Source organism: Dipodomys merriami, unplaced genomic scaffold (assembly GCF_024711535.1).
Source record: "Dipodomys merriami isolate MVZ:Mamm:240054 unplaced genomic scaffold, mDipMer1.0.p SCAF_2252, whole genome shotgun sequence".
Classification (NCBI taxonomy): Eukaryota; Metazoa; Chordata; class Mammalia; order Rodentia; family Heteromyidae; genus Dipodomys; species Dipodomys merriami.
The window spans coordinates 181-27485 of record NW_027203663.1 but is presented as its reverse complement, the minus strand read 5'-3'; the positions used below and the strand labels follow the sequence as shown (position 1 = coordinate 27485).

The window sequence follows — 27305 nt, the reverse complement described above, 5'->3', positions numbered from 1 at the left end:
AGAAAATCAACAGAAGGAAATACTTTGTAGAATGGGAGAGGTTCATATACCTTTTTAATGTATACACATACACAGAAAAAAATTACAGCTATGTATATGAATACATATGTAAGTAGGTAAATATGCATACACATAAACACAGATCCACCCTTTTTTCCTATGCTGACTTGAATCCAGACCCTTATATATGTTAAACAAGTACTCTATCTCTAGCCTCATGAACATCTTAAAATTGCAAGCTACAGTTTAGTTGGTAGCTCTTTACTCTGAGATTTAAAAGCATCATTAACAACTGTTACTTTATACTTTATCTTTACTTAAAATGGTAAGGAACAGGCTGGGCACTGATGACTCATGTCTGTAATCCTAGCTACTCAGAAGGCTGAGATCTGAGGAGTACAGTTCAAAGCCTGGGTAAGAAAGTCCATGAGACGCTTATCTCCAATAAACTACTCAGAAAACCAGAAGCAGTGCTGTGGCTCAAGCGGTAGAGCACTAGCCTTGAGCACAAAGAGACTCAAGGGATAGTGCCTAGGCCCTGAGTTCAAGTTCCAGGACCAGCAAAAAACAAAAACACCTGAAAAAACAACTGTAAGGAACAAAGTAGGATATTTTGCTGATGCCATAAATGTTCAAGTTGACAAGGAAAAACCACAAAATTCTAACCAAGTCATGAGGAAGATAGAGAAGATAACCTGTATCAAAGTAAACCTGTATCAGATAACCTGCTCAGAGTAAAGAGAAGTTACAGGTCAGACTTTCTAACATATTATTAAATTACTACTTAGACATACTTACAAATTTCTGTGAAATAAACATTTGTTCTTAACAGTACTTTACTAAACAATGAGGTCTGCAAAAATAAATCAAACATTTGACTGCTATCTAATTGTGTCAACATTCATTTATTTTGGATTGCAGAAATACTTGTGCTCCTTCTCTATTTACAACTTCAATCCAGTTTTACAATTATAATGAATAGGCAAACTTATGAGACAAAAGACCTTCAAGTGTACTAGCAAATACTTTATAGACTAGGCAATTTTCAGACATACTGATTTGATGGAGACTTTATGGCTTAAGTTTTAATGAAAAACTCAATCTAAAGATTTGCTTTAGAACTTTAATATAGGGCAATATTGAGGTTTAAAACCAAAGCAGTGAAGCTGGGTGCTGGTAGCTCACAACTATCCTAGCTATTTGGATACTGACTATTTGGGAGATTACAAGGCTAGCCCAGGCACAAAATGCATTTTTTCTCAATGGGAATCTTGACATGGTGGTGACTGGGTTAAATTTATGAATTTCTGGAATTTACCTGTTTCTCATTAGTCTGTTTCTCACTTTCAGTAAAAAGCAAAAGAATACTCTCCCTTACTCAAGTTTGCCACACTAGCAGCTTTGTCTATCACTAACAATTTTGTGGTTTACCACAGACTGTGCTAAGTTGCTAACAAGACTAATGCTACTAAACAGGCTCCTAGAACTGTATTTTTGTAATCAATTTGTAACTTTTGTTTCTTAAGAGATTGTAAATGCCTGTGTGTGGCCAACTATTTTACAACTCTCTCTTGAAGGAAAGGGTATTAGTTCCTCTTTTCCAAGGGGCCCAAAGTCCCATTTTGTTCTTCTAAACACTGAATGTCTCAGCACTTTCCACATTACCCACTCCTCCTGCCCCTTTCCAGGTGTATCAGGCTGATCTCAGCTCTAATCAGAGCTCAGTCTTTGGGAATCATCCACTGTGTAGCCCACCAGTATAAACAAAGTACCTTCTACTTTGTCCCCTCGCCCCACATACAGTGGTGCCAGAAACTGTCATCCCAGCAATGGCAGGAAGCCTGACATATGTGACTCACCCAAGGAGTAGACTCCAGCTAAAAGTAACCAGAAAAAATGACAAACACAGGGCTGAAGATGTGTATCCGGAATAAGAGTGTCTAAATAATTAGTAAGCCCCAGAGTTCAAGCCCCAATGTCATCTAAAAATAAAAAAATAAAAGGAGAGAATCCAATATATATCCTATAAAATTAATAAGAGTAAGGTAAGTGGGTAGAGGAGGGATAGGTGAGAATGTTGAAAGGGGTGACAGTGATCAAGATATATTGTATTCAAAAACTGGTTTGCTAACTGGCACCTCCTTTGTATAACTACTTAAATAATAAAAAGAAAAATAACATAACCGAGACTTAATTATCCCTGGGAACATGAAGCTCTGAATACTTAGGCCAAGTGAACAATGAAAAAAAACAAACAATAAACAAAAAAAATTAAAATAAAAAAAAATGCAACAGAGGCTAGGAAGGTAGCTCAGTGGTAGAGTGCTTGCCTTGCATGCATGAGGCCCTGGGTTCGATTCCTCAGCATCACATAAACAGGAAAAGCCAGAAGTGGCACTGTGGCTCAAGTGGTAGCCTTGAGCTGAAGAGCTGAGGGACAGCGCTCAGGCTAAGTTCAGGACCCACTACCAGCAAAAAAAAAAAAAAAAAAAAAGCAACAGATTTAACTACATGGTATAAATAATTTGGAAAAATTCTCCAAAGTCAGTGGACAAGAGGAACCATTATGGGTATTACATGTTCTAAGACTCTGTTTTATATTTAATGTTTTCCAGATTTTATATCTTTATGCTACAGAAAACAGTATTCTCCTCTATAATCAGAAATGGTTTCTTAAAGGGCATTCAGTTTCCAAGATCATAATTTTCTTTCTTTTTTATTCAAAATATTTAGGAAAAGGACAACAGGAAAATTTAATTACTTTTTTTCTCCTACTTGCAATTTTCTTATACATGCTTTCAAAGTCATTAGAAAATAAATTATTTCCTTTACTAGATATCATGTACAAATTTGCTGTATAATAAATGTTTCTTGAAATGAACACAAATTTTATACCAGTGTCATTATGTAACCTTTAAGAGAGGAAAATTTAAAATTAAAGATTGGTAACATAGGCTTACAGTTTTAACAAAAACCTGTGAAAGGCCATGATCAAATTAAAAATTTTGACTGGTTTCCTTTACTTCTCCTACTCCTATTATTACTATTTGGCTTACAAGTTGTACAGCTTGTAGTCAATTTCAAATCCTCTTAAAGAATCTACTTCATAAGTTAAATGGGTACAAAGAACAAATAAAATATTCTGCAACTTTAAAACAATTCCATAGTATAACATGGAGGCAGTTGAATATAACGAAAGGCAATACAGCAGTGAAAAATGTAAAGGTAGCATTTAAATACTAAATAGGTTTGCTAAGTCTTGGTTTGTTTTAGGAATCACTGAGCTGTACTTCAAGTATCTCTCAACTTGTATTACACTGTTCCATCAAGCTGTCCAGTAAGAATACAGCAGGAAAACATCTGAAGTATGAAACTAGTGATGATAATGCGTGTTTTAGAATATCAGGAATATGGTTACTAAAGGTAAAGTAAATCAAGAACAAGAAAAAGGGAGGTACATTTATTAAAAATAAAAATAGTACATAGTCTCTGATGAACAACCAGACAAAAAACCCATTCAGAATCCAAAGATATCCAATATACACTGTAAGAATGTACACACATTAAAAAAAAAAAAATCGAAGATCCATGTTTTTAGAACTTTTAAAAGGAGAAAAAAATCTGGATTTCTCCTGATGGGGATTTGCCTAAATACACTATGCTAGACGAACATTCCCTTCCAAATGTTCCATATAATATGGTGCTGTACAATGTGTGCAGTTACTTTGATGAACACCTTGCTTCTGAATAAAATCAGTTTCTGTAAGGATGATCCAGAATATAAATCAGTGGTTCCATTTCATAAAAAATATTCACAAGCTGGAAGAGCGGTGACAACCAATTTCCAAAATCTTCAGCTTTCACAGAAGGTACAGACTAAACTACTAAATTTAGATGCTTCCACATTATTTTGCATGTATTAATTGCTGTATAAAAATCATTGTAAATCTTAAGTTGGTCAAAACTAGTGTCTCTACAGATCAAAGTTCTTCACCCTTAGCATGGCTGATAAGACTTTTCTGCCTTTGTCACTAATAATCTTTTTCAAATCAAAGAGCTCTGAAAAAAAATGCACTGTACAAGGAGGACAATACCACAAACATCATACTGAACTTCGGTCTTTAAGATACACACAGTTCCTGTGGGATATTGGACTGTGCCAGTTTATTATCTTCAGCCTTTTCTTGTCCAGGGACGTGACAAGTAGTCTTCCGCTTAAATAACCGAAGACTCAACCGCAGTAATTCATTGTCTACCACTGGAGCATTTGTATAAGCTTGCTTTACTGTACCCTATTTGGAGAAACAAAAATGAGCAAGAAAAGATGTATTATTAGTTGACAATGGATAAAACAAGTGGACTGTCACTAAAATTATCAAAGCTATAAAACACTTCTAATGATAACTTGATGAGAATTCTTATAATTGTCAGATACATGATAAATATTAGCTTATTTTGTGCTTTTACTGTGTTGACTGATATAATCATGTATTTTTTTTTCTTCTTTAATCAGTCAATAAGTATGTTACTTCAAGTAAGTTCAGTATACTGAGGTACTTTCTCATTCTCATATTTGGTTATATATTTATATATTGCTATATATTTATACATTCACTTTTATAAATTGCTAGATTTGATTTCTTAATACTTTTGAGGACTTTTATGTCCATCTTCATAAAAGATGATGATCTATAATGTTCTCGCATGATATGTTTGTAATGCCAGACTCATGAACTGAGTTGGAAACACTTCTGTTGTGTAGAACTGGTGTTATTTCTACTTTCAGTGTTTGGTAACTTTGCTAATGGAACAACTCTAGAACTGAAGGTTCCTCTTTCATAAAATTTCAAACTAAAAATCCAACTTTAAAAAGTAGATATAGCGCTAGGTGCTGGCGGCTCATGCCTGTAAGCCTAACTACTCAGGAGGCTAAGATTTGAGGATAGCAGCTCAAAGCCAGTCTGGGCAGGAAACTGTGAGACTCTTACCTCCAATTAACCACCAGAAAACTGGAAGCAGAGCTATGGTTTTAAGTGGTAGAGCACCAGGTTTCAGCAAAAGAGCTTAGGGACAGCACCCAGGCTTTGAGTTCAAGCCCTAGGACTGACCCCCAAAAAAAAAAAAAAAAAAAGATATAGAACCTTTTAGGGGGCTGGCACTCCTGGCTCATACGTAATCCTAGCTACTCAGGAGTCTGAGATCTGATGATTCCAGTTCAAAGCCAGCCCAGGCAGGAAAGTCCGTAAGACTTGTCTTCAATAAACCACACAGAAAACAGGAAGTGGCTCTGTGGCTCAAGTGGTAGAGTGCTAGCCTTGAGCTAAAGAACTGAGGGACAGTGCCCAGGCCCAGAGTTCAACCCCATGACTGATCAAAAAAACCCAAACCTTTTAGGTTTTACATTATTACTTTTATACTTCTGATAGTCTGTGACTTTAAAGGGCTCTAAAGCTTTAACACATTCAACCCATTTCCTCTAAGTTATCGAATTATTATGTGTACAAATTTATTCACAGTATCCCTTTATTGATTTTGATATTTTTTTTCACCACTAGAAACTGAACTGTACCACTGAACCATATCATCTGACCCCTTATACTTCTAAAATGTGTAGAATACACAGTAATACCTCTACTTTCATTCCCAATAATGATCACTGATGTTTTTCTTTTTTTTGGTCAATCGTGGCTAGATTATCAATTTTATTCATTTCTTTGAAGAATCAACTTTAGGTTTTACTAATGTGCTCTATTTTTAATTTAATCCATTTCTACTATTATTGCTATAAAATCTACATATTGTTTTTAAATGATATTTAAAATAATTTATGATGGCTGTGTTCTTTTCGTATCCTCTACCTAAATTCTCTGAAATACATGGTAGTTTTTATATACTTAACATACACAAGTTAAATGCTTTTGTTTTTCTTAACATTTTTCACAAGGCTATCTAGCATATAAAATTCTTCTTTAGTTATTTCCTTTTCTACTCACTCACTCACTGTATATCTCTCACCCTATGCAAACATGTAATACCATACCTGGTTTGTGCTGATATTTTTAACAGAGTAATCTGAAATTTGAAAATTCTTTTTATAGCATATTTATAATGTGCCATTAAAACTTCTAATAACGTGCTTCACACTGTGCTGTCTGTATCGTTAATTTCTTTGATGTTGTATGTGTGTATACAGGTGCACACACATGCACATGCATGCATGTCTTATACTAAAAGGTTAGAAAGTTCTGAACATTGTAAGGGGTGCTCTTGGTTATTACAATTTTTTTTTTTTTTTTTTGGATCCGGTTGTGGGGCCTGAACTCTGGGCCTGGGCGCTGTCCCTCAGCTCTTCGGCACAAGGCTAGCACTCTACCACTTGAGCCACAGTGCCACTTCTGGCTTTTTCTGCTTATGTGGTGCTGAGGAATAGAACCAGGGCCTCATGCATGCAAGGCAAGCGCTCTTCCATTGAGCCACCTTCCCAGTCCCTTTTTCTAATTTTTTAAAACCAACTTTCTTTTGTCACACTATGCATGCTTGCCACATTCTAAAATTAAACTCTGTTTTCTAACTTTAACAGCCTAAGATGTTTTCAATTTCTTAAAAGATATTTTTCAAAGCTACACTAATTTATATTTCTCTTAGTTGTCAATTGTCTATTCTCCAGTAGCTGCTTATGTATATTCCCTTTAATTAATTTACCTCTCCTCCACCTTGGTGCATGAACACTATTCCTATAACCATCCTCACCACTCTATCTGAAATTGTTTTTTCTTGGTCTTCAATGTAGATAAATTTCCAGTGTTTACTTATCTAAAAAAGCTTTTTCACAAATGTAAAAGCTTTCACAGAATGAACATTTAAAACTTTTTGCATGAAATTTTGAATAATTGTCATTCAAAATACCCATTCATCAATGCTGAAGTGAAAAAAAATGTATTATAAATTTTAATATAATTCTTTCTTTACATGTCCAAAAGACTAGAAACCAAATTCAAAAAAGTGGGTCAGACTATAACTTCTCTTTTTCAAGCAATCAAATGTAAAAATAAGTGCCATTTGTGTTCTGCACTTTGCATTTTTCCTCAAGGAAGCAACAGTACCTTCTCATTCTTAACAAGCTGCTTTCGGATTGCAGAATCCCGCCTGAAGCACAGGGCTTTACAACAGGGTCCAAGATTGCTGAGAAGACTTGCTCTTTCTTCTTTCCGTAGTAATGCAGCCATATTGAGAGCCCCCAGTTCATGTTCAAAAAGATTCTCTGCATCTTTCAATACAAAAAGCATATTTTAAGTTTTCTTAAAATGGAAAGTGTTATCAACAACTCAAATGAATATTTCATGATTTTATCCTTTATTGAAGTTAGCAATATTGGTGAAAATTATTTTATATTTAAGGTGACATTCTCTGTGAAAGGCTGTCAACATATAGTTATGTTGCTAGCTTTAAATAAATATTCTGATAGCAACTTTAGTTTTAAGATATAAGAAAAGCAGACTTTGGAGATAGAATGTAGACATTGATTACTGAGAAGTTTCAGAAGAATTACTGAAATTAAATTCAGTATGTTCTTTACCATCTATTACTACAAGTTCTAAATTTTAGAACTTTATTATATAGAAAGACATGATGTCACCCGGCGACAGTGGCTCATGCCTATAATCCTAGCTGCTCAGAAGGCTGAGATCTGAGTATCGTGGTTCAAAGCCAGCTGGGCAGGAATGTCCAATTAAGCACCAGAAAACTAGAAGTGGTGCTGTGGCTCAAGTGGTAGAGTGCTTGCCTTGAGCTAAAGAGCTCAGGGATAGCACCCAGGCTCAGAGTTCAAGACCCACAACTACCACCACCAACAACAAAAAAGACATGATGTCATATAGGTAAATATAATATAATGTAATAAAACTCAAGACAGTGCCCTCTACAAATTGGTTAGATAGAAAAGTGATTAAGTTGTTGGGCAATCTTTAAGTTAGAAAAAACATTTACAAGGTTGCAAAAAATAGATGAACTGAGAAAAGATTTGATTAATTGAAGTAAACTGGGTTAAAAAATATACCAAGAAAGTAAAAATAACACAGTACCAGTCAGTAATCCAAATAAATAACTACAAGTTATAGAGTAATACAGGCCACAAACACTGTCTCTATTCATACACTGAGATCAAACAGATTACTGTTAGCAATAAAACTAGTGAATAGCATCTATCTAAAAATAAACACTTTTGATTAAGAGGAAACAAGGCTACATTACATAATTCATTTGAATTTTCTGGACTATAAAGCATAATTAATGAGAATAGGTACTTAACAAGAAACTAGTTTCATGCAATTCATCTAGTCAATAGGTATATAACAAGTGTAAATATAAACTGTAATTCCAAAGTAGTCCCCAAACTCTGAAGCCATTTGAATCATCTGAGGAACTTTTAGGAATGCATCCCACCTACAGAATAAGAATCATCACGGTTGGACTGGGATACCTTAAAAAAGGCAGCTGCTCCTCAGGTGATTCACTACTGTTTGAGAGCACCATCATTAAGTACAGACATAACTGAAAATATATATACAGTACATAGAATTTACACTGAACATTGGCCCTTGAAAACTGTTATGAAAATATTCTTTTTATTGGCATCCTGGCTTTCTGTATTTATAGCAGCAGGACACAAAATACTACTTTTTTCAGGAAGCCTTTAAAACTCCTGAGAGCACATGACTAAATTTTCATTCTGTCCTCCCACTCCTGGTTGTGGGGCTTGAACTTTGGGTCTGGCACTGTCCCTAAGCTCGTCAGCTCAAGGTGAGCACACTACCACTTGAACCACAGCACCACTTCCAGTTTTCTGGTGGTTAATTGAAGATAGAAATTTCACAGACTTTCCTGCCTAGGCTGGCTTTGAACTGTGATCCTCAGATCTTAGCCTCTTGATTAGCTAGTATTACAGGCGTAAGCTACCAGTGCCTCGATAAATTTACATTCTTTTTATGGTTTTGAGCTTACCAGCAACAAATTACTCAAAAGACAGACTAATTACATACTTAAGATTAAGTAAAACAGGGGCTGGGAAGGTGGCTCATTGGTAGTGTTTGCCTTGCATACATGAGGCCTTGGGTTCGATTCTTCATTCCCACATAAACAGAAAAGGCTGGAAGTAGTGCTATGGCTCAAGTGGTAGAGCGCTAGCCTTGAGCTAAAGAGCTGAGGGACAGTGCCCAGGCCCAGAGTTCAGGCCCCACGACCAACAAAAATAAATAAATAAAATAAATAAATAAATAAATAAGATTAAGTAAAACAATGGATATACTATAATCAGGAAAGTTTAGTTCAAAAGAACATATCTGTAGTTCAATGAATAAAACCTAGAGAAGAGCAATTTAAATCCTACTATACATATGGTTTTATTTTAAGCTTAGTTGGCTTTTTTAATTTAAAATAAAATTACATACGGTATGAAGGTATACTGTCATTAGTATTGGGCCACCAGCATAGATCAATGAAATACAAACCAGTTATCAACAATGCACATTTACTGAATATCTACCATCTGTCAGGCACTGATGTAGGCAATGGCATAATTTGTATGAATAGATAATTAGACATTGGATATGGAAATAAACAAAACAAAGTACTATTCTAGATGATTCATATTCAGCATCATTTATCAGTTCTTTAATACAGCCACCACAGCCTTAAATAGGAAAGGTTTGTTAAGCAACAGATCCTTTTTTTTACTTAGATTGCCTCATGTCTTAAGACTTATGTCATCATTAAGCAAGTGTCAAATTTTATTTCATAATAAGCAAAATCACAGCAGATTGTAATTTGAAATGCCATTAGCAAAAGTCGCAGAACCAAATAGCTTTAGAGCTGGTTAACATCTTTAGGGTTTCATTCCCTCAATTTACAGATAAAACTGAGGTCCATGAGAATTACTTCCTTAGGTGTACTGATAAAACCAAAGTAGAAAGAATGGGGCAAGCACCTAAGTCTTTGGCCATTATTCGGGTTACTTAATGTTCACACACTTATTCTGTTTAGATATTTCATATATATAGTTTATTGGACCCATTGAAATTTTGCTGCTTATGTTGACAGGTGAAAGGATATGGATTCATAAGTCATATATTTTTCGATTTTATATTAATAATTTTACATTAGTAAAAAATCTATTTTTGTTTCCATTCTGTAGAGTGGGATGGCTCAGTGTTTTCCTAATTTAGCCTGGGATTATAGCATGTGCCACCATGCCTGAACAAACCTAATTTGCATTTAACTATAAACTTTTATACTTTCAGGGACATGACATAAAATTAATGTAGTTTTTACTTTTTACCTTCCTTTCCTTGTTTTTACCATGTACTTGGCCTTTCCTTGTTAATAAAAGTATTGGAGATGACAGCTAAGATAAACAACAAAAATCAAATGAAGTGAAGACAGTAAGATGAAAAGCCAATGTGATAAAGTATTTTCAGACTCAATAGTAGCAGTTAATATTTGCTCTGCTGTTCTAGTGTTCAAGTGAGTTATTGGTCATGCTCTTCCTTACAACACTTCAGGAAGTGAGAAGTATAATCATCCCAACTACAGATGATCATATGAAGAGATCAGATAATAGGTAGTATGGTATGCCTATTGGAACCCTGACCATTTGGCCCTATGGACCAACCTGAAGAACATTATTAAAGCTCAACCTACACTTCTACATTTGGGAAGAATTCTCCACTTCCACATGAAAGGGCTACCAAGATACCTAATTTTCTTAAGTTCTGCTTTGTTTAGCAATGAGCAAACCATTGTGTATTTTAACATTTGGACCTGTGTGTTAAACAGAATCTTTCTATCCTTTTTATTTGTATTAGAGTGGATCCCAGAGTTCTGTGCATACAAAGCACATGCTTTATTATGAAAAGCTGTACCTGCGCTCAGCTCCAAAAGTAACTGTAGGTGAGCACCAGTGGTTCATGCCTATAATCCTAGCTACTCAGGAGACTGAGATCTGATGATCATGGTTCAAACCTAGCCTGGGCAGGAAAGTCCGTGAGACTCTTTATCTCCAATTAATCACAGAAAAATAAAGCTGACGTGAGGCCTTGGCTCAAGTGGTAGAGCACTAGCTTTGAGCAAAAGGAGCCCAGGGACCGCACCCAGGTGCAGAATTCAAGCCCCAAGACTGGCAAAAAAAAAAAAAAAAAAAGTAATTGCAATATAAAGTCCATTTTACCATTTTTGCAACTTGTCTGTGCAATTAGAACTTCCTCAAGATAAACTTAAGAAATTCTGATCATGGGTAAGAAATGATAAATATGAAAGTCTTCAAAAAGCACTTCCTATAGTATAAAGTACTATATAACAACCAAACAGAACTCTTCTTAAAATACAGAACGTAAAATGGAATTACCTTTAGGTTTCTCTAGAACTCTCTGACATGTTTCTTTGACTTTAGTAAACAGCTCAGAACCTGCCAACTTTTTAGAAATCCCAACTCTCAGCAAAACAGCTCCAGGTGTGAATTTTAAGAGTGCAGCCCCAGGCTCTCGTGGTTCTTTTGGATGCTTTGGCATAAGACCAGACCAATCGACATCTATCACATCTAAGGGATCTGTCAAAAGTGAAATAGGATTATATTTTGCATCAAAAAATAGTAGTCTCATCTCTAGACAAATATAGTTGTTCCTCCAGTTTCAGGGATTCTCTGTCCATGGATCTGACCAACCACAGATTAAAAATAAAAGAAGTTTGTAGTGAACATGTATAGTTTTTTTTTCTCATCATTTTCTACTAAATAATATAGTTTGACAACTCTTTCCATAGAATTTATAGTGTAATGGGGATTATAAGTAAGTGAAGTATTCTGAGGGTTGTGCATACACTATATTCTGATAGTAAGTCACTTCATATTTATATATACTTTGCTATCTCTAAGAATCCTGGAGCCAATCTCCCATGATTTTATTACCCAGAGTGACTTTGTGCTAATTAAAACCCAATTAAACCATAAAAGCTTTCCCATAAAAACTAATATTTAGAAGCTAAAAACCTTTACAAATAAAAAAATCTTCCCACTAAAGGAAAACAGGTAAGCTAACCCATACCTATAAAATAACTCATTTAACTTACATGAAAGACTCTCAGAAGGTCTCCATTATTTCACAAAAATTAAATGTGATGTTTTGAAACTTGGTACCAGAATTCGACTTTAATCCTAACCTAAGGGTTAGGAGACTATCTGGTTTGCATATCTGCACACATATATATAAACAAGTAACTCATTATGATTTTCCTTTAAGAATTTGATACCATGAGCAAATAATCCATTGAGAATGAATACTTAAATATGTATTTCTATTCACAAATTCCTACTACCAGAAAAGGACAAAGAAAAAAAATCACACATAACTTGTACATTAGAAGAAAATGTAAAAACTAAGAGAATTTTTTTTAAAATTAGTAATATTTTACATATCCAGACCAAGCAAAGATCCTCACTAAAAAGAAAATATGCCTGAACAATCAGACTAAATCAGTAAAATGTCAAAGGGTGGTACTAGAAGTGACCAGAAGCAAATACAATTTCTGAATTTACAGAATTAGGGGAAATAGTGTTGAAATTAGATATAAGCTACCATAATTTCTGAATAGCTATTTAAAAAGTTGGCTTGTGGCACATAAGCTCAGGACAGTGATCAGGCCCAAGGACAAGCCCTACAGAATCAGCTCAAAAAAAAAAAAAAGCAAGCTAGCTTGTAGCACCACAGTTGTGAAGCACTGCACCTACTTACTATCTACATACATGTCAAACACTAGTAGGAAATCAGTATTTGGTCAGATTCCAGGTCATATGCTATATCAACACTGACAGCATAAGAGGGAACAAAGGCTACAGGTATTCTGAATGTTCAACCACCATTAGAAACCATTACCTGGCATCTTCTCCTCATCCTGCTGGTCTTCTCTCTTTTCTGCATCACCGGCCAGAATTTCATCTAGTTCATCATCACTGATTGGCTCATACCCTTCTCCAGCACCAGATCCTAATGAATGTGCATCATCTAACTTGGAATCGTCATCTCCTGCTAAAGAGACATTAACTTCATGTCAAAGAAAGCATTACAATGGATGCCTACGTCAAACCAAAAGAGAGAAGCTGTGCACATTACAACAATGTAAAAATGATTATTTTCATCAGAAAATTACATTTAGTCAAATGTGATCATTCTAAGGAAAAAACCCTCAAAACATATTTAATTTGCTAAATTTCTTTTTTAATATATTTGTTGATAAAGTACACTTTAATAGTTGACAATAAAACTTTAACATTCAGAAAAATCTAACTTCCAAGGCTTCAACAATTTCTTTACTGAAACATACAAATCTTGTAAATCTATTCTGAGTGTATTTTAAACTTAAATCTTAAGTTTATGAAGAACTTCCTATGAATAAGGTAAAATGTAAAAATGTCATTACTTTTCCCCCTACCTCCCAATTCCTCTTCTCCACTGGCATATTTTCTTTTAAATGATGAATTCAATTGTTAGAAAAATGTTATAATACACTTAAAAAGTACTTTTAGCTGGGTGCCAGTGGCTTACCTTTTAATCTTAGCTATTCAGGAGGCTGAGATCGGAGGATCCACATTCAAAGGATCAATGTTCAAAGCCAGCCCAAACAGGAAACTCCATGAGACTCTTATCTTTAATTAACTACCAAAAAAGCCAAAAGTGGAGTTGTGGCTCAAGTGGTAGAGTGCTAGCCTTGAGCAAAAAGTTCAGGGAAAAGCCCAGCTCCAGGAGCAGCAGAAAATAAAGAGGATTTTTGATTCTAATATTGTTTTGCCTCTTAATCAACTTTTCTTATTACCTAACTAAATTTTGTCAATCTAATGCCCAAACTATAGAATATGCCTAGTATTTCTAATTATGAGCTATCTATATTATGAAGTCTATAAACTTTTTGAAATTGTAATAGTATAAATCGGAGGATAAAACAATATATGGCTGTGGTATATTTGTCATCATTCTAATAATTTTCTCTTTCATTAAATTCTTGTAGTAGTCTCTTTATACCCCTATAAATTAACTTCTAAGGTAATTGGTTTTAATATTATTGCTATACAAATATAATCCTAAACATGAATGGACATCATAGGATTTTAATGATTTTTAATTTATCCAACCTATTTTCCTATTCCATGTGTATAAAATACTTCAATGGTACAACAGGTGATTAATCTCTATATCTCTAGGCCATACCATCTGTAGTCACAAATAACCAAGGATGCACTTAGGGGTAAGAAACACTGACTCCAATAACAAGAGTATTATAATTAGTCTAATTACATTCCATTACATCTATTGTAACCATGGCTAGTGATTTTCTTTACATTGAGCTGAAAATGTAATGTGAGAGGCTGAGGTAGTAATGTCTTTGTTAAGTCAAATGGGAAAATCTATATAACAGATGGCATCCAGGCTATCTAGTCACATGACTAGGAGATATAAGGATCCACTTTCAAAATGGTGGACATTTATACTATAGGCCAAATACTATTATGTGGCAAATTAAAAAAAAAAATCTTGGAGGTTCAAATTAGAGAGGTTATGTCCCAACAATGTTGTAAGTGCTGGTAGAAGAACTTCACAGTCACAGTGAGGGACTTCCCAGTTCCAGGAAGGTTTTCAGGGTACTCTTCCTATTAATCTTGGCTATAATTCACCAAGGAATAGGATGTGGGGGACACACATAATCACAGAACACATCTTCATTTATCAACCACTGATGGTACCCTTACTATGGAGCCTGGATGACTAAAAGATGAAAAGCTATGGTTCCTAAAAATGAGTAGAAAAATAATAGAAAATCCTAATACAGTATGGGGACGCTATGGGAAGTTGAAGGAGTGACTTTAGCAGAGAAGGCTTCACAAGAGCAAGCAACACATGTACTGGGACCTAAAGTTTATTAATAAGAAAGAGATAAAAATGAAAAGGAAGAAAAAAAATGAAAGGAATAAAGATGGCAAGAAAATGAAAAGGCCAGGTCAGTTGCACATAAACAGTATTTTTATTTGTCAGATGACAAATAATCCACTGTATTAAAAAGCAGACCCTTATATCTCTTGATAGATACTCCAATGGTGTGTGTATGTGTATATATGTCTATTTGACTTGATGAAAGGCAATTCTACCTCAGCTTCTTTCATATTACATTTTTATCTCAATTTGAGTACAAATAGCATGAACTCATGAGCCATGGTTCTAAAGGAAAAGAAACCTTGGGGGCATAACTGAACATAATTAATCATTGTAATAGTTCTCTGGTAACTAGAGTCAGTCTGGCCCAGTGGGAATAAAGGATGGAAAGCAGAGGCAATGGGGGAGCGGCTCCACAGAGCAGACTGGCCCTGACTGGCCTGAGGGCTGAAGTGGGCCTCTCTGTGTTCTTTTTCAAAGAGTGGGGAGTATCAGCAGGATTTCAATCAATCTGCTATTAAATGGATTCAGGGATGGTATTATTCTGTGTTTGTTCTAATTGCCCTACAAAAGAGAAATCACTGAACAGAAGCTAATAATATTAGACTGCATTGAACTAAGAAGTTTTTACTTAAGATTTTACTTTTGAGACAGTGACACTAGTTTAGGCTGGCCTCAAACTCAAGATTCTCCTGCCTCAGCCTACCCACTGTCAGGATTACAGTTACTGCCAGCATATCTATCTGACTTTATTTTTTAAAAAGACGTGAGAAAAAAGATGTGATGATTATTATTTAACACCCATGGTCTTTGCTACTAAGCAATCTTTTATTTCAATGGTAAGGCATTAAGAAAACTATTGCATTCTTCTATTTCTTGCTACTCTCCTACCTTTTATTTCATCAGTACTTTTCATATTTCATTAGACCTATCTGAACCAAATTTTGCACTGAAAGTACTGCTGAAGGAACACTTTTTTTTTAATATCATAAGCCTCTTCCTTATGAATCTATGTCCTTTGTGAAAGAACACTGTCAATTTGCTATTAGTGGATAGCCTTTCAAAACAGGTATTTGCTCCTCATGAAACTGGACAAGGAGAGAGTTGTATAACAAGGTACGTACTCACCTTCCACACTCTCTGTTCGCTCAACTTTAGTAGTATCATCGAAACCTGGTGCAGACCCCAGATCTTTATCCATTCTTTCTTTATCCAAGGATACAGAGTCTCTGGAACCACCATCTAGGTCTCTTTCATGTTCACTCTCCAGTTTTGCTTCACTGCGTTTCACAGACTCTATTTGAGAATTCTCAAAAGTCCTATCTCTGTCTCGGTCCCTTTCCATAGAATCAGGAATTAATCTTTCTCTTTCCCTGTCCAAGTCTCTCCTTTTGTCCCGTTCTCTCTCCCGTTCCCGCAGTCTCTCCCGATCTCGGTTCCTTGACCAATCTTTATCAGCTTCTCGGTCCCATTCTCTCTGCCGTGTATCTCTCCTCTCTCTCTCCCGCTCTCTATCATGCTCATATCGATCCCGTTCTTGAAGCCTGTCTCTGCTGTCAAATGACCCAGATCTTGAATGGACTTGCCGATCTGACTCAGGAGAACTTCTTCTTGAACTATGGCTTCTTGAATCTTGACGATCTAAAATAAATATGCCACACCCAAAGTTAACATATAATAAAATAGGAACAGAATGCTTTGTTTTTAGGGTTCTTTACAAGTTACAATTTATTTTGTGTTTTACATATAGTTTCAACAATCTCTTCATATATTACCCTGCATATGTGCATATTCTACATTTCCTCTCCTTTCCTCCCCTCCCCTCCATTTCTCTACTTCTAACTATGTATAACTTTGAGAAAAATGTTATGGCTCTCAAAATGTTAAAGCAAATTTTATAAGTCTTGTCTAGTTCTACTACAGGCCCAAAATATCTTTGTAAACATATAAATGTATTAGGCATTAGTAGAACTAACTAGTTAATTTAAAAAAATCTCTTCCTTATTTTCTCTTGTCAAGTTAGTATTGAATTCGGGAAGGTTAAAATGGCAGGCACAGATATAGGACATGAATTCATAACCCCTTTTAAACAAGACATGTCATTGTAAGTCTCATAAAACTTAAGGTAGTTTATAATCAATCTGGCATTTAGAATTATCATCTGGGTGAAATATATAACATAGGAAACACATAATTCAACTTATTACCTGAAGAAGTACTTCGACTGGGTTCTCCACGTTTCAACTGATCAATCCTAGATTTTCTCTCCCCCGTGACTTCCAGGCTCTTTGTTTTTTCTCTATCTCTTGAGCCACTATGCAGCACCCTCTTTCGACTACCTTGGTCGTCCCCACTTCGATGGGCAGAATCATTTGATGGGGAGCGCAGACGGCCAGAGGTGTGACTCCGGTTACTCCGGTTGCTGCCCAAGCTGCTGCTCCTCTTTTGGTCTACCAGTTTGCGGTGTGGTGTGTCCTCTATAGTCACATGAGGGGCCTCTACTTTTTCCACACGTGTTCTGTGGCACTTTCTATGTGAGTCTTCACTGGCAAAAGTAGTATTGACGGTGGAGGGGGTGGCAGAGGTGGGCGTGGGGGTGGCAGAGGTGGCAGCAGTAACAGTGGTGGAGGTGAGCACCGCAGCTGCAGCAGTGGCAGTGGCCACAGGAGGTGGAGGAGGGAGAAGGGAAGACAGAGGGGAAGGGATACTAGCTGAAGTGGTAGTGGTGACTGCATGTTCTGATTCCATCACTTCTGTCCGGTCTGGCACATCCTCATCAGACCAGTCACTAAAGGCAGTATCCTCCTTCTTCAGAGGGTCCTCTAGCGGGCCATCCTTATCACTAGAAATTTCAACCAGGTCCTCTTTGGTTGTCATAGGGGGAGTCCGTGGACCTCTTTTCTTCTTACTTTGCTGGGTGGCTTCTTCATCCGAAATATCAGAATCACCTTTGGATCTTTTGCGTTTTTTCTCAATATTTTTCTTCTTCTGTCCTTTTTTAGGTGAGAAGACTTGACCATCTTCAGATGTTGTCTCGATACTACCCCTCTCTATTCCAACATCATCCTCTTTCTTTTTCTTAATAGGTTTCTTCTGAAGTTTTGCTTTTTTCTTACTTTCATCATGGGCTCGATCAGATAGCTCACGATCTTCAGACTGGTGGTGGCCTACCAGGTCCTGGGCACGTGCTCTTGAGTTCTCCATGACTTCTGTCTGTTCTCTCTGTCTATCTACAGAAGAAATTTTCTCTTTCAATTCTTGCTCATCATAGCGCCTCGAACTCTCCTTTCTTTCTGGCTTACGGTCCTCTTCTTTCCATCTACCCTGCCTATCTTCTGTGAGGTGTGATGGGCTGAGAGAACGAGATTCTTGAGGTCGTACAACCTGGCTCAAGAGTCTGTGCTTTTCATCTATACCAAAAAATAAAAAGTAACCATATCTTTACCAAATTAGCAACAGAACACATGACATTGAAATAATACTACGATAGTCTCTCCCTTTTTAATTATTTCAGTAAAAATAAAAATATAGCTTTAACTACAAATAATGGGAAAAGACAATGCATTGTAATAAAAATGACTTTTTTTTGTGCTGAGCATTGGGGCTTGTTACAAGGCCTTATGCTTTTGCTTGTTTTATTTATTTATTTTTTCACTCAAGACTGGAACTCTACCACTTGAACCACAGCTCCACCTCTTGTTTTTGTTGGTTAACTGGGGATAAGAATTTCTTGGACCTGTCTGTACAGGCTAGGCTGGCTTCAATCAGTAATTCTCAGATTTCAGCCCCATGAGTAGCAAGGATTACAGGTATGTACCATCAGTACCTAGCTTAAAATGCATTTGTAACATATTTTAGCCATATAGAAAATGTATGGCAACAGTATAGCAAGGAAACTATTAAAAATCGTAAATTACCAGTTGCATAGTCTCACAGTTACTAAACAGTGTAACTACAGACACAGAAGAGGGACTGTGCTTACTTTTGTCATCTCCACTGTTGTAGGTGTCGCTGTCAGGAGAATGTTCACGCCTGCGCTTAGGTGACTGCCGAGGGCTGGCACTTCCTTCATTTCTATAGCGCTTCCTAAATTGGGCAAGTAAATGCAATTTACAAAATGTTGATGGTTGTTTTTCACTAGCATTTCTTTACAGTAACTGTACTGTCAGCTGTATCACACAAAAGACATGCAGTGTCCTTTATAAAAATTTGCTAGGGATGTGGATTTTAAAATACAAGGTAACATGTATTTCATTATATGTGCATAGTTATTCAAGTTGAAATTGCCAGATTTAAATACTGCAAGGAGAAAACAAGTAGCAGAAAAATCAATATATTAATGTGCCTTCTGATATAAACATTCTTCAGTTTTATACTCTTATGATAAACAAATGTGTCAGAGGCTAAGAGAAAATATGGCATTATTTTTGGAATCCAACAGTTGTGAGTTCTACTTACAGCCACATTACTTATTATACAACTTTTAAATAAGTTCCTTAAAGTCACAGAACTTTAGCTTTCACCTCTAAAACTGGAGGAGAAGATGAAAGTCATTCTGATAAAACTGCAGTATGGAATACATTAATTACGTCATACACCCAGTGCCTGGAAGGCTGTAGATAGTTTTCCTTCCCCCTCCTAGAACTAGAACCAAGTTACTTGCTGAGTGAAAAATTAATAAAATGATTCATATGTTGACTGAATTTCTTGTTCTTTAGATGAACTGTAAATGAAGAATGCTTTATATCTTTTGGGTACTTATATTTATTACTCTAGTATTTTCTTGTATTTTCCTTCAATCTTGACCACTATTTTAAGTATTTATAAATACCATGTCAAAAGCTGTGAAATATGCTATGGTACACATCTCCATCTGCAGATGAGTAACCATGTAGAAAAGCTGGCCCAGGAGTAATATGACTACTCACAGGTGCCAGTCTATTTAATTCCTTATGCACAGCTCTTCCCATTGTAAGGTGGCCTATTTCTTCAATGTTCTAATTTATGCTGGCTTAGTGACTCCCCTTATATGATGAGAGAATTTAATGAATGTGACACTATACAAATCTGGAGAGAAATGAAAGGCCTTGCTGCTTCTGCTTTTGCTCTCAAGATATGTTCTACTACTACATGCAAAAGCAGACTTTGGGGGCTGGGAAGGTGGCTCAGTGGTAGAGTGCTTGCCTTGCATGCATGAGGCCCTGGGTTCGATTCCTCAGCACCACATAAGCAAAAAGAAAAAAGCTGGAAGTGGCGCTGTGGCTCAAGTGGTGGAGCACTAGCCTTGAGCTGAAGAGCTGAGGGACAGTGCCCAGGCCCAGAGTTCAGGCCCCACGACCAGACCAAAAAAAAAAAAAGAAGCAGACTTTGGGCCACAACAGGACAAGGTCATGTGGTGGAGAAATAAAGCATTAAAATTACTAGAACTGTAAGAAAGCCCACTTTGAGTCATCTAAGCCACCTGGAATGTCAGGTTGATGGTGGTTATTTTTAACTAACTTTTGGGGTAGTTTGTAAACACAGCAAGAAATAAATGATACACTAGAATATGTCATAAAAAAATTAAAAAACATAAAAAACATAAAAAATTAAAATTCTTCAAAGGAAATATCTAAAGAAACAAAACTACAATAAAAAAATACTATGGCAGTTCAGCAAATCTTCTACACAGCGGTGGTTTGAAAAACAGTGGTTTTCTGGATAACTCAAAGCACTGAGACAACAATCCAATTAATGTAAACATCACACTATTAATCTAATTTAAATTGCTTTTTGTTACAGTTGTCTGATTCCTAAGTTTCTAGGGTCAATTCTTGAGTCTGCTAGCCAGAAAAACTTTCACTATTACAAGCAGAAATTAGAAACATAAAGAAAATAACTCATTGAACTAGATAAAACATGTGATATAACGATTTCAGAATTTTTTTAAAAAGTACAGATTTCAAGTGGGCAGAGGAAGGACATGTTTGCCTACATGAATTAAGTGTCTATATGAGGTTTATACTAAAAAATAAAGCTTTTCTTAAACGTGGGGTAAGGAAAGCAGGAAATAAGACAGAGGTTACAGAGCGTCCAATGCATAATGGAAGAAGGCTCCACTTGTGTGCTACATGGTTTGTTCCTAACCATAATCCATAACAGTAGTGAAAAACCTGGCTTAGGAAAGCATAGCAAAGAGGACTGCTAGGCTGACAGGTAGAACCTTGGATAGTCCATTTCACCATTTGGAGCAACCCTTTCTGAGACTGGAACTAATACAAGGGAAATAGGAGACCGATACCTTCCCTAATTCTTTCTTTCAAAAATCAAGATATAATCACATCAGAACAAACAAAAGCTAATCTAACTCATATAGTTCAGCAAAGCAGTCATTTTGGCTTAAGAAAGAGAGAAATTCTATCAGACGTATTACATAATAACTTACCTTTGGCCCTAATAACCTACTGTACCTCCACAGAGGTAACTTCTACACTCTTACTTTCTTCAAGCTATGTTTTGACTTTAAGGATTCTCTCAGTTTCTAAAACACTGAGTGCTTGCTGTGGTAACACCATATATAAAGGCATAGGAAACATGGGAACCACAGAGCAGTAACACTTAATGACTAGTCAATATCAACTAGTTTAAAGGGGATGTGATGGCACACACACACTTTTACATTTGATTACTTTCTTGACTGCAACAGTCAAGAAAGCTCATCTGTCATAGAAAATATCTAGTAAGCTGGGTGTGGTGGCTTATGTCTGTGATCCCAGCTACTTGGAAGATGGGAGAAGAAGGATCCCAAGTTGGAGGCTAGCTCACATAAGGTAGCGCCTCAGAAACAAATTTTAGCAGGGTGCCAGTGGCTCATGACTGTAATCCTAGCCACTCAGGAGGCTGAGATCTGAGGATCACAGTTCAAAGCCAGCCGGGCAGTAAAGTCTGTGAGACTCTTATCTTCAATAAACTACCAGAAAAAGAACTGGAAGTGGTGCTGCGCTGTGGCTCAAGTGGTAGAGCGCTAGCTAGCCTTGAGCTGAAGAGCTGCAGGCCCAGAATTCAAGCCCCATGACCAACACCGCCCCCCCCACCCCAAAAAAGGGATTAGGGGCAAACTTCACATGGTAGAGTGTTATGCCTAGCATGCAGAATGACCAAGGTTTAATTACCACCTCTGCCCAACCTTTTTTCTTTGTATATTACCTAGACTTTGTTATTTTTGTTATGGCAACAGAAAATAACTTGTTGATGATTTGTAGCTCCTGGATTCAGCAACAAAATTTTAAAATTATTTTTTCTAGGCAATGAAAAACCCTTTATACATGCAGTGCTTTTGAATGCTTACTCAAATATAACTTTTAAAAAATGACTGGGAATCATTCTTACTTTGATTTTCTCTCATCATGTCCATCTCTGGGATTCCTATCTTCTCGGATATCTTCTCGCTTATCCCTGCGGTCATCCCGTCCCTTGTCTTTGTCTTCCCACTCCCTTTGACGTTCTCGTTCCTTATCCCTTTCTCTCGCTCTTTCTCGTTCCCGCTCTCGTTCTCTCTCTCTCTCCCGTTCTCGCTCTCTCTCCCTCTCCCTTTCTTCTCTCTCTCGCTCCCTTTCTTTTTCCCTATCTCGTTCCCTCTCTCTTTCTCTCTCTCGATCATGGTCACGATCCCTCTCTCGTTCACGGTCCCGCTCTTTTTCCCTTTCTCTTTCTCTCTCCCGTTCTCTGGCCCGCTCCCTTTCTAGCTCTCTTTCCTTTTCTCTTTCCCGATCCCGTTCACGCTCCCTCTCTCTCTCCCGCTCTCTGTCCCGCTCTCTCTCCCTATCTCTGTCCCTAGCCCTGTCGTCTCTTCTATCGTCCACTCTGTCTACTCTTCGTTCCTCTCTTCTTTCATCACGCTCAAGCTCGTCATTTCTCCCCTGATGGCGTATTGGTGAGCTTGGTCTTTGATCTATAATGAAAATCAAGTTTTGTCAGTGATTAATTTGGCAGATAACCTATAGGTAAATGGCAAATCTTAAAAATTTATCTGAATACAGGGTCACATTGGCAACAAATTATAAATCAGCATCTATATTTAATTTTAATGTAATAATCAAGTAATAATCACCCCTAGACCTTTAAAAAATGCTTGCTTAAAGTCAATTTCCTTTTGCCCTCTTAACTATCATGTGTTCTGCTCCCCATCAACCCCCTTCCCCCCTCCCACTGATCCACCTTTGATCTTTCTCTGCATGCTCCCTACCCTACTCCAGCCCACTGCTCCAACCCCACTTTCTGCCATCTCTACCCTTCACCTCTGATCTTCTCTGTCCCCCCAGCAGGACCTGAGAACACTGGTGGCAAAGGATAGGGGCAGCAGGAGGTGTAGAACATAGGAGCTGAAGGAAAAAAAAAATTTCCCTCGTAAGTCACACCTCTAATTTCAGGCCAAATCATATACACATTAAAGTGCAGTGATTATATGTGAAAAATATGGAACAAAACATACGTCAAAAGTGTGACTGCAATGATCAGTCTCTTATCATACATTAGAATTAAGGGCACTGTTGTCTAACAACTGTGGAACAGTCAAATGTAAAAAGTATCTGTATTAGTAATAAAGTTATAATGAATAACTATTAATAACAGCAACTTTTTTTTTCAGTCTATATAAGAATCACACCAACACAGAGAAAAAGACCAGATGCCTGGATGTGCAAGAAATCAAGCTAAGATAAAGAAAAAAGTGTGTAAAATCCATGAACTTTTCTAAGAGGCAGCCATTTTTGATAGCAACTACTCTAGTATGATCTATGCTACTATGCTGCTTATATTTTCACTCTATAATGTACATTGGTTAATTGACAAAGAAATTGTATTTTAGTTTGTTAAGTGGAATACTTAACATCCATTTATTTTTATGAAGAATAATTTTAGAATATTTCTAGGGAAGTATATAATAAAGTAACTTGAAGTTCCCTTCCTTAGCACAGATGAAAGATATACTCAATATTTACTATGTAGAGGTTTTATTTCCAGACAGAAAAGTTTTGAGAATTTAAAATCTAACCAATCTTTTCCTTTCTTAGTTCTTAAAAGTACAGAAATTATGGTCCAGAACTCACTATGGAAATTATGCCTAAATGTTAGTTTTTCTTAAAGACTTTTACTTTTGCAGAAACCAACTTAATTTAAAAATGGTTCTACAGTAAATGGAATCCCAGAATGCTATATATCCATGCCAATCAATACTCTATCTCATAGCAATTCACACTAAAACTTCTGAATATATGAATACCAGACAATAAAATACTGTCACATATAAAACCTTAATTTTCTCAACCAAGAAGACAATGACTTTTATTTCCCAAGGAAAATAAAAAGAATATGAGCATGCCACACTAACACCTCCAAACTATCTTCCTTACTATCATTCCCCTGGAATGTGTTCTTCAAAGATGTGCCTCTATTCAAATGCTGTCTTATCTTGATCAACAACATACCCACTCATGAAAGCTGGCAAGTTCTTAATGAGCCTCTCATCAGACTTTTCCTTGTCTTCTTTTCTTCATACCAATTATGGCACATCACCACTACAGCCTCATAACACAATACATACTACTCTAAATAAAGCATATAGTTCTTTTAGTCCTACATGTCTGCTTATGTTGTACCTTTACCTGCAAAATGCTTCCTCCATTGTTCCTTCTAGCAAGCATGTATCTTTCAAACCTAAAGAAGTTAAGTCTTTTAGTTAAAGCAGCTTTCTTGAACTTCCTCAGAATTATGTTTGCTTCTCTGTCTTCTCATACAACTTTATATAGCAACCGCTATACTTGAACTGTCTATTCTGTGGCTAGACTATGAAGTCAGATTTAAATATTTGGTCATGTCTCTACCCTCAACGTTTGTCAGTCTCTCTACTGCATGCCATCCTCCTAGACACAGCAGTCTTCTTTCCTATCCGGAGTCATAGAAAGCTATTTCCTATCTCAAGAAATGTGTACCTATTCTTTCCTGCCCATGAAATCACTTTTATCCTTAAAATGCTAGTTTCCTCAGTAAAGCTAGTTTCTTTCTCCCATTTGCACCTAAATAATGTTTCCTCAAATTTTTTGTTAACACTCTAAAACAGATTCTCTTATTTCTTTTTCTTTTTTATTCTTTTAGTTTCAGTCCATATTGGTTTCTTTGACAGTCTCAATGAGTCCTTTTGGGGGTGAGAAGGAGAATCTTCACCACTGAATTATACAAAGACAAGAACGGACTGGTATTCAAAAGACCTGAGTTTAGATTCCAGTTCTGGAACTTCTCTGTAGTATTAAAATGTCTCTTAGTAAAACCTCCAAGATTGTGAAATATCGATTATGTAACTTTAGAAATACTGTAAAGTTTCTAGGACTATTGTAAAGACTAAGTAAAACAATGTATGTAACAATATTATCAGCATTCTTGTCACCCAGTAGAAGTGTGTGGTTGAACTAAACACAAGATTGAAATCAATCCTACTGCTGAGTTCAGGCCCAAGATGAGGAAACCTGAGCTAGGATATGAAAATTTTAAAAAAGTATCAGGACACAGTATAAAAGAGAAGTTGTTAAAATACAAGGGAAGAAATAATTTAAGAAATATGGAACATAAAAAGTCTAGTCCTGCCTATAACTGAGAAACTCCTAATACACCTTAGGCTTACCTTTCACAAACTCATTCCAACCAAACCGTCTGGGCTTGTCTATTCTCTCAAAAGTAGATAGTGTCTTAAAAGAGTTTGTTCCCTTCTTATTACTATTTATTTCAAGAAATAATATTACTTCTTTGATTCACCCACATTAACATACCAATATTCATCAACTGAAAAAATATTTCAAACTCAGCACTATAATAAATCTTGTGTTAAGAAATCAGCCAAACACAATGAGACCTTCCTAAGATTTTTAGATTTTTAAAGACCTAAATACAGACAATAAAAGCTTGCTATATAAAGTACATATAACCCTTAAATGTTTTCTTGTAATCTTGCTTCAAAATTCCTTTAAGACCACAGGCACTACTGATGGCACCATAATCCTAGCTATTCAGGAGGCTAAGATCTGAGGATTGCTGTTCAAAGCTAGCCCACGCAGCAAAGACTGTTAGATTCATCTCGAATTAATCCCCTAAAAAAAACAGGAGTGGAGCTGTGGCTCAAAATGGTAGAGCGCTAGTCTTGAGCAAAGACGCTCAGAGGCAGCACCCAGGCCCTCAGTTCAAGCCCCATGACCAACCAAAAAAAAAAATTAAGAGATCATATAACAGATTAACTAAATATCTTTAGCTTAAGACATATGAGTACAAAATAAGCTAAAGCAAATACTATATATTCTCAGAACAAAATAACACAACATTACACTCAACAATCCCCAGACCTATTACCATTTTCCTCTGGCTCCTTTCTGGCAGTCTTTAGAAAATTCTTGATTTTAAACTATTAAACTACTCACAGCTTTTTAAGGAGTTTTGACCTATTTGGTTACAACGGGAGAACAGTAGGGCATCCCAGTTTTGAACTCTGCGGCTTTATCTATTGGTAGCTAACTATTTTACATAATCACTCATACACCACATGGACTAAGACTATATGAATAAACACAATAGACACAATAGCTTTAAATATCTTAAATGATATTTGGCATTACAAAGTACATCGATATCTGTTAAAAAAACAATTCACTTGGCTGAAGTTCATAAAATTCTGTTGACAAACCTCTTTCTCTGTTGTCCCGACGGTCTCTCTCTCCATGTCTTCTCTCAAAGGAAGAATCTCTGTTGTCTCTTTCTGGGTATCTGTCTCTTTCAGGATAGCTACTTCGAGTTTCCCAGCTGTCATGATAGTTGCTACTACTACTGTGACTATCAATCTGAGAACCTCTTGTGCCTCGACTTCCTAAACAAAGGATATTCACACAAACATTTAACAAATATAATACTTTCTTCAACAAGTTTCACTAGTCATACTCTTTCCTCCCAAAACAGCACTTTATTTTTTTTATTCCCAAATGTGGTAATCACTGCTAAAAAGAATATTAAGTATTAGATCAGAATATGCAAATTTGTCTAACTTGTCTAACAAGTTTTCCTAACTATAAGGTCAAAGCCTGGGAGTATGACTCAAGTGGTAGTACCTTCTTCGCAATCATGAGGCTCAGAGTTCAAGCCCTAAAACTATGAAGAAAATTAAAAAGTCACATAATGGCAACATAAAGCAATACCTAACCCTCAAAACAATGTAACAAAATATTTATTCACAGTAGAAAGTAAAAAATGAAAAATATGGATATGATCTACTGCTTTAATTACAGTTTATAGTGAACTATTTCATTATAAAACCAAGGTAAG

General features: G+C 36.3%; 1 protein-coding gene across 1 annotated transcript; it reads right to left on the bottom strand.

The window, feature by feature from the left end:
- Positions 1 to 889: 889 nt before the first annotated feature.
- On the bottom strand, positions 890 to 26911 carry LOC138835063 (zinc finger CCCH domain-containing protein 13-like; the record flags this gene model as incomplete). Its single annotated transcript, XM_070033768.1, has 10 exons — positions 890 to 4292; positions 7104 to 7267; positions 11399 to 11599; positions 12921 to 13070; positions 16098 to 16610; positions 17177 to 18379; positions 18952 to 19055; positions 22338 to 22899; positions 23246 to 23329; positions 26674 to 26911. Coding segments are annotated over 10 exons (3390 nt in total), but the record flags the coding sequence as incomplete, so codon positions are not given.
- Between the last annotated feature and the right edge of the window lie 394 nt (positions 26912 to 27305).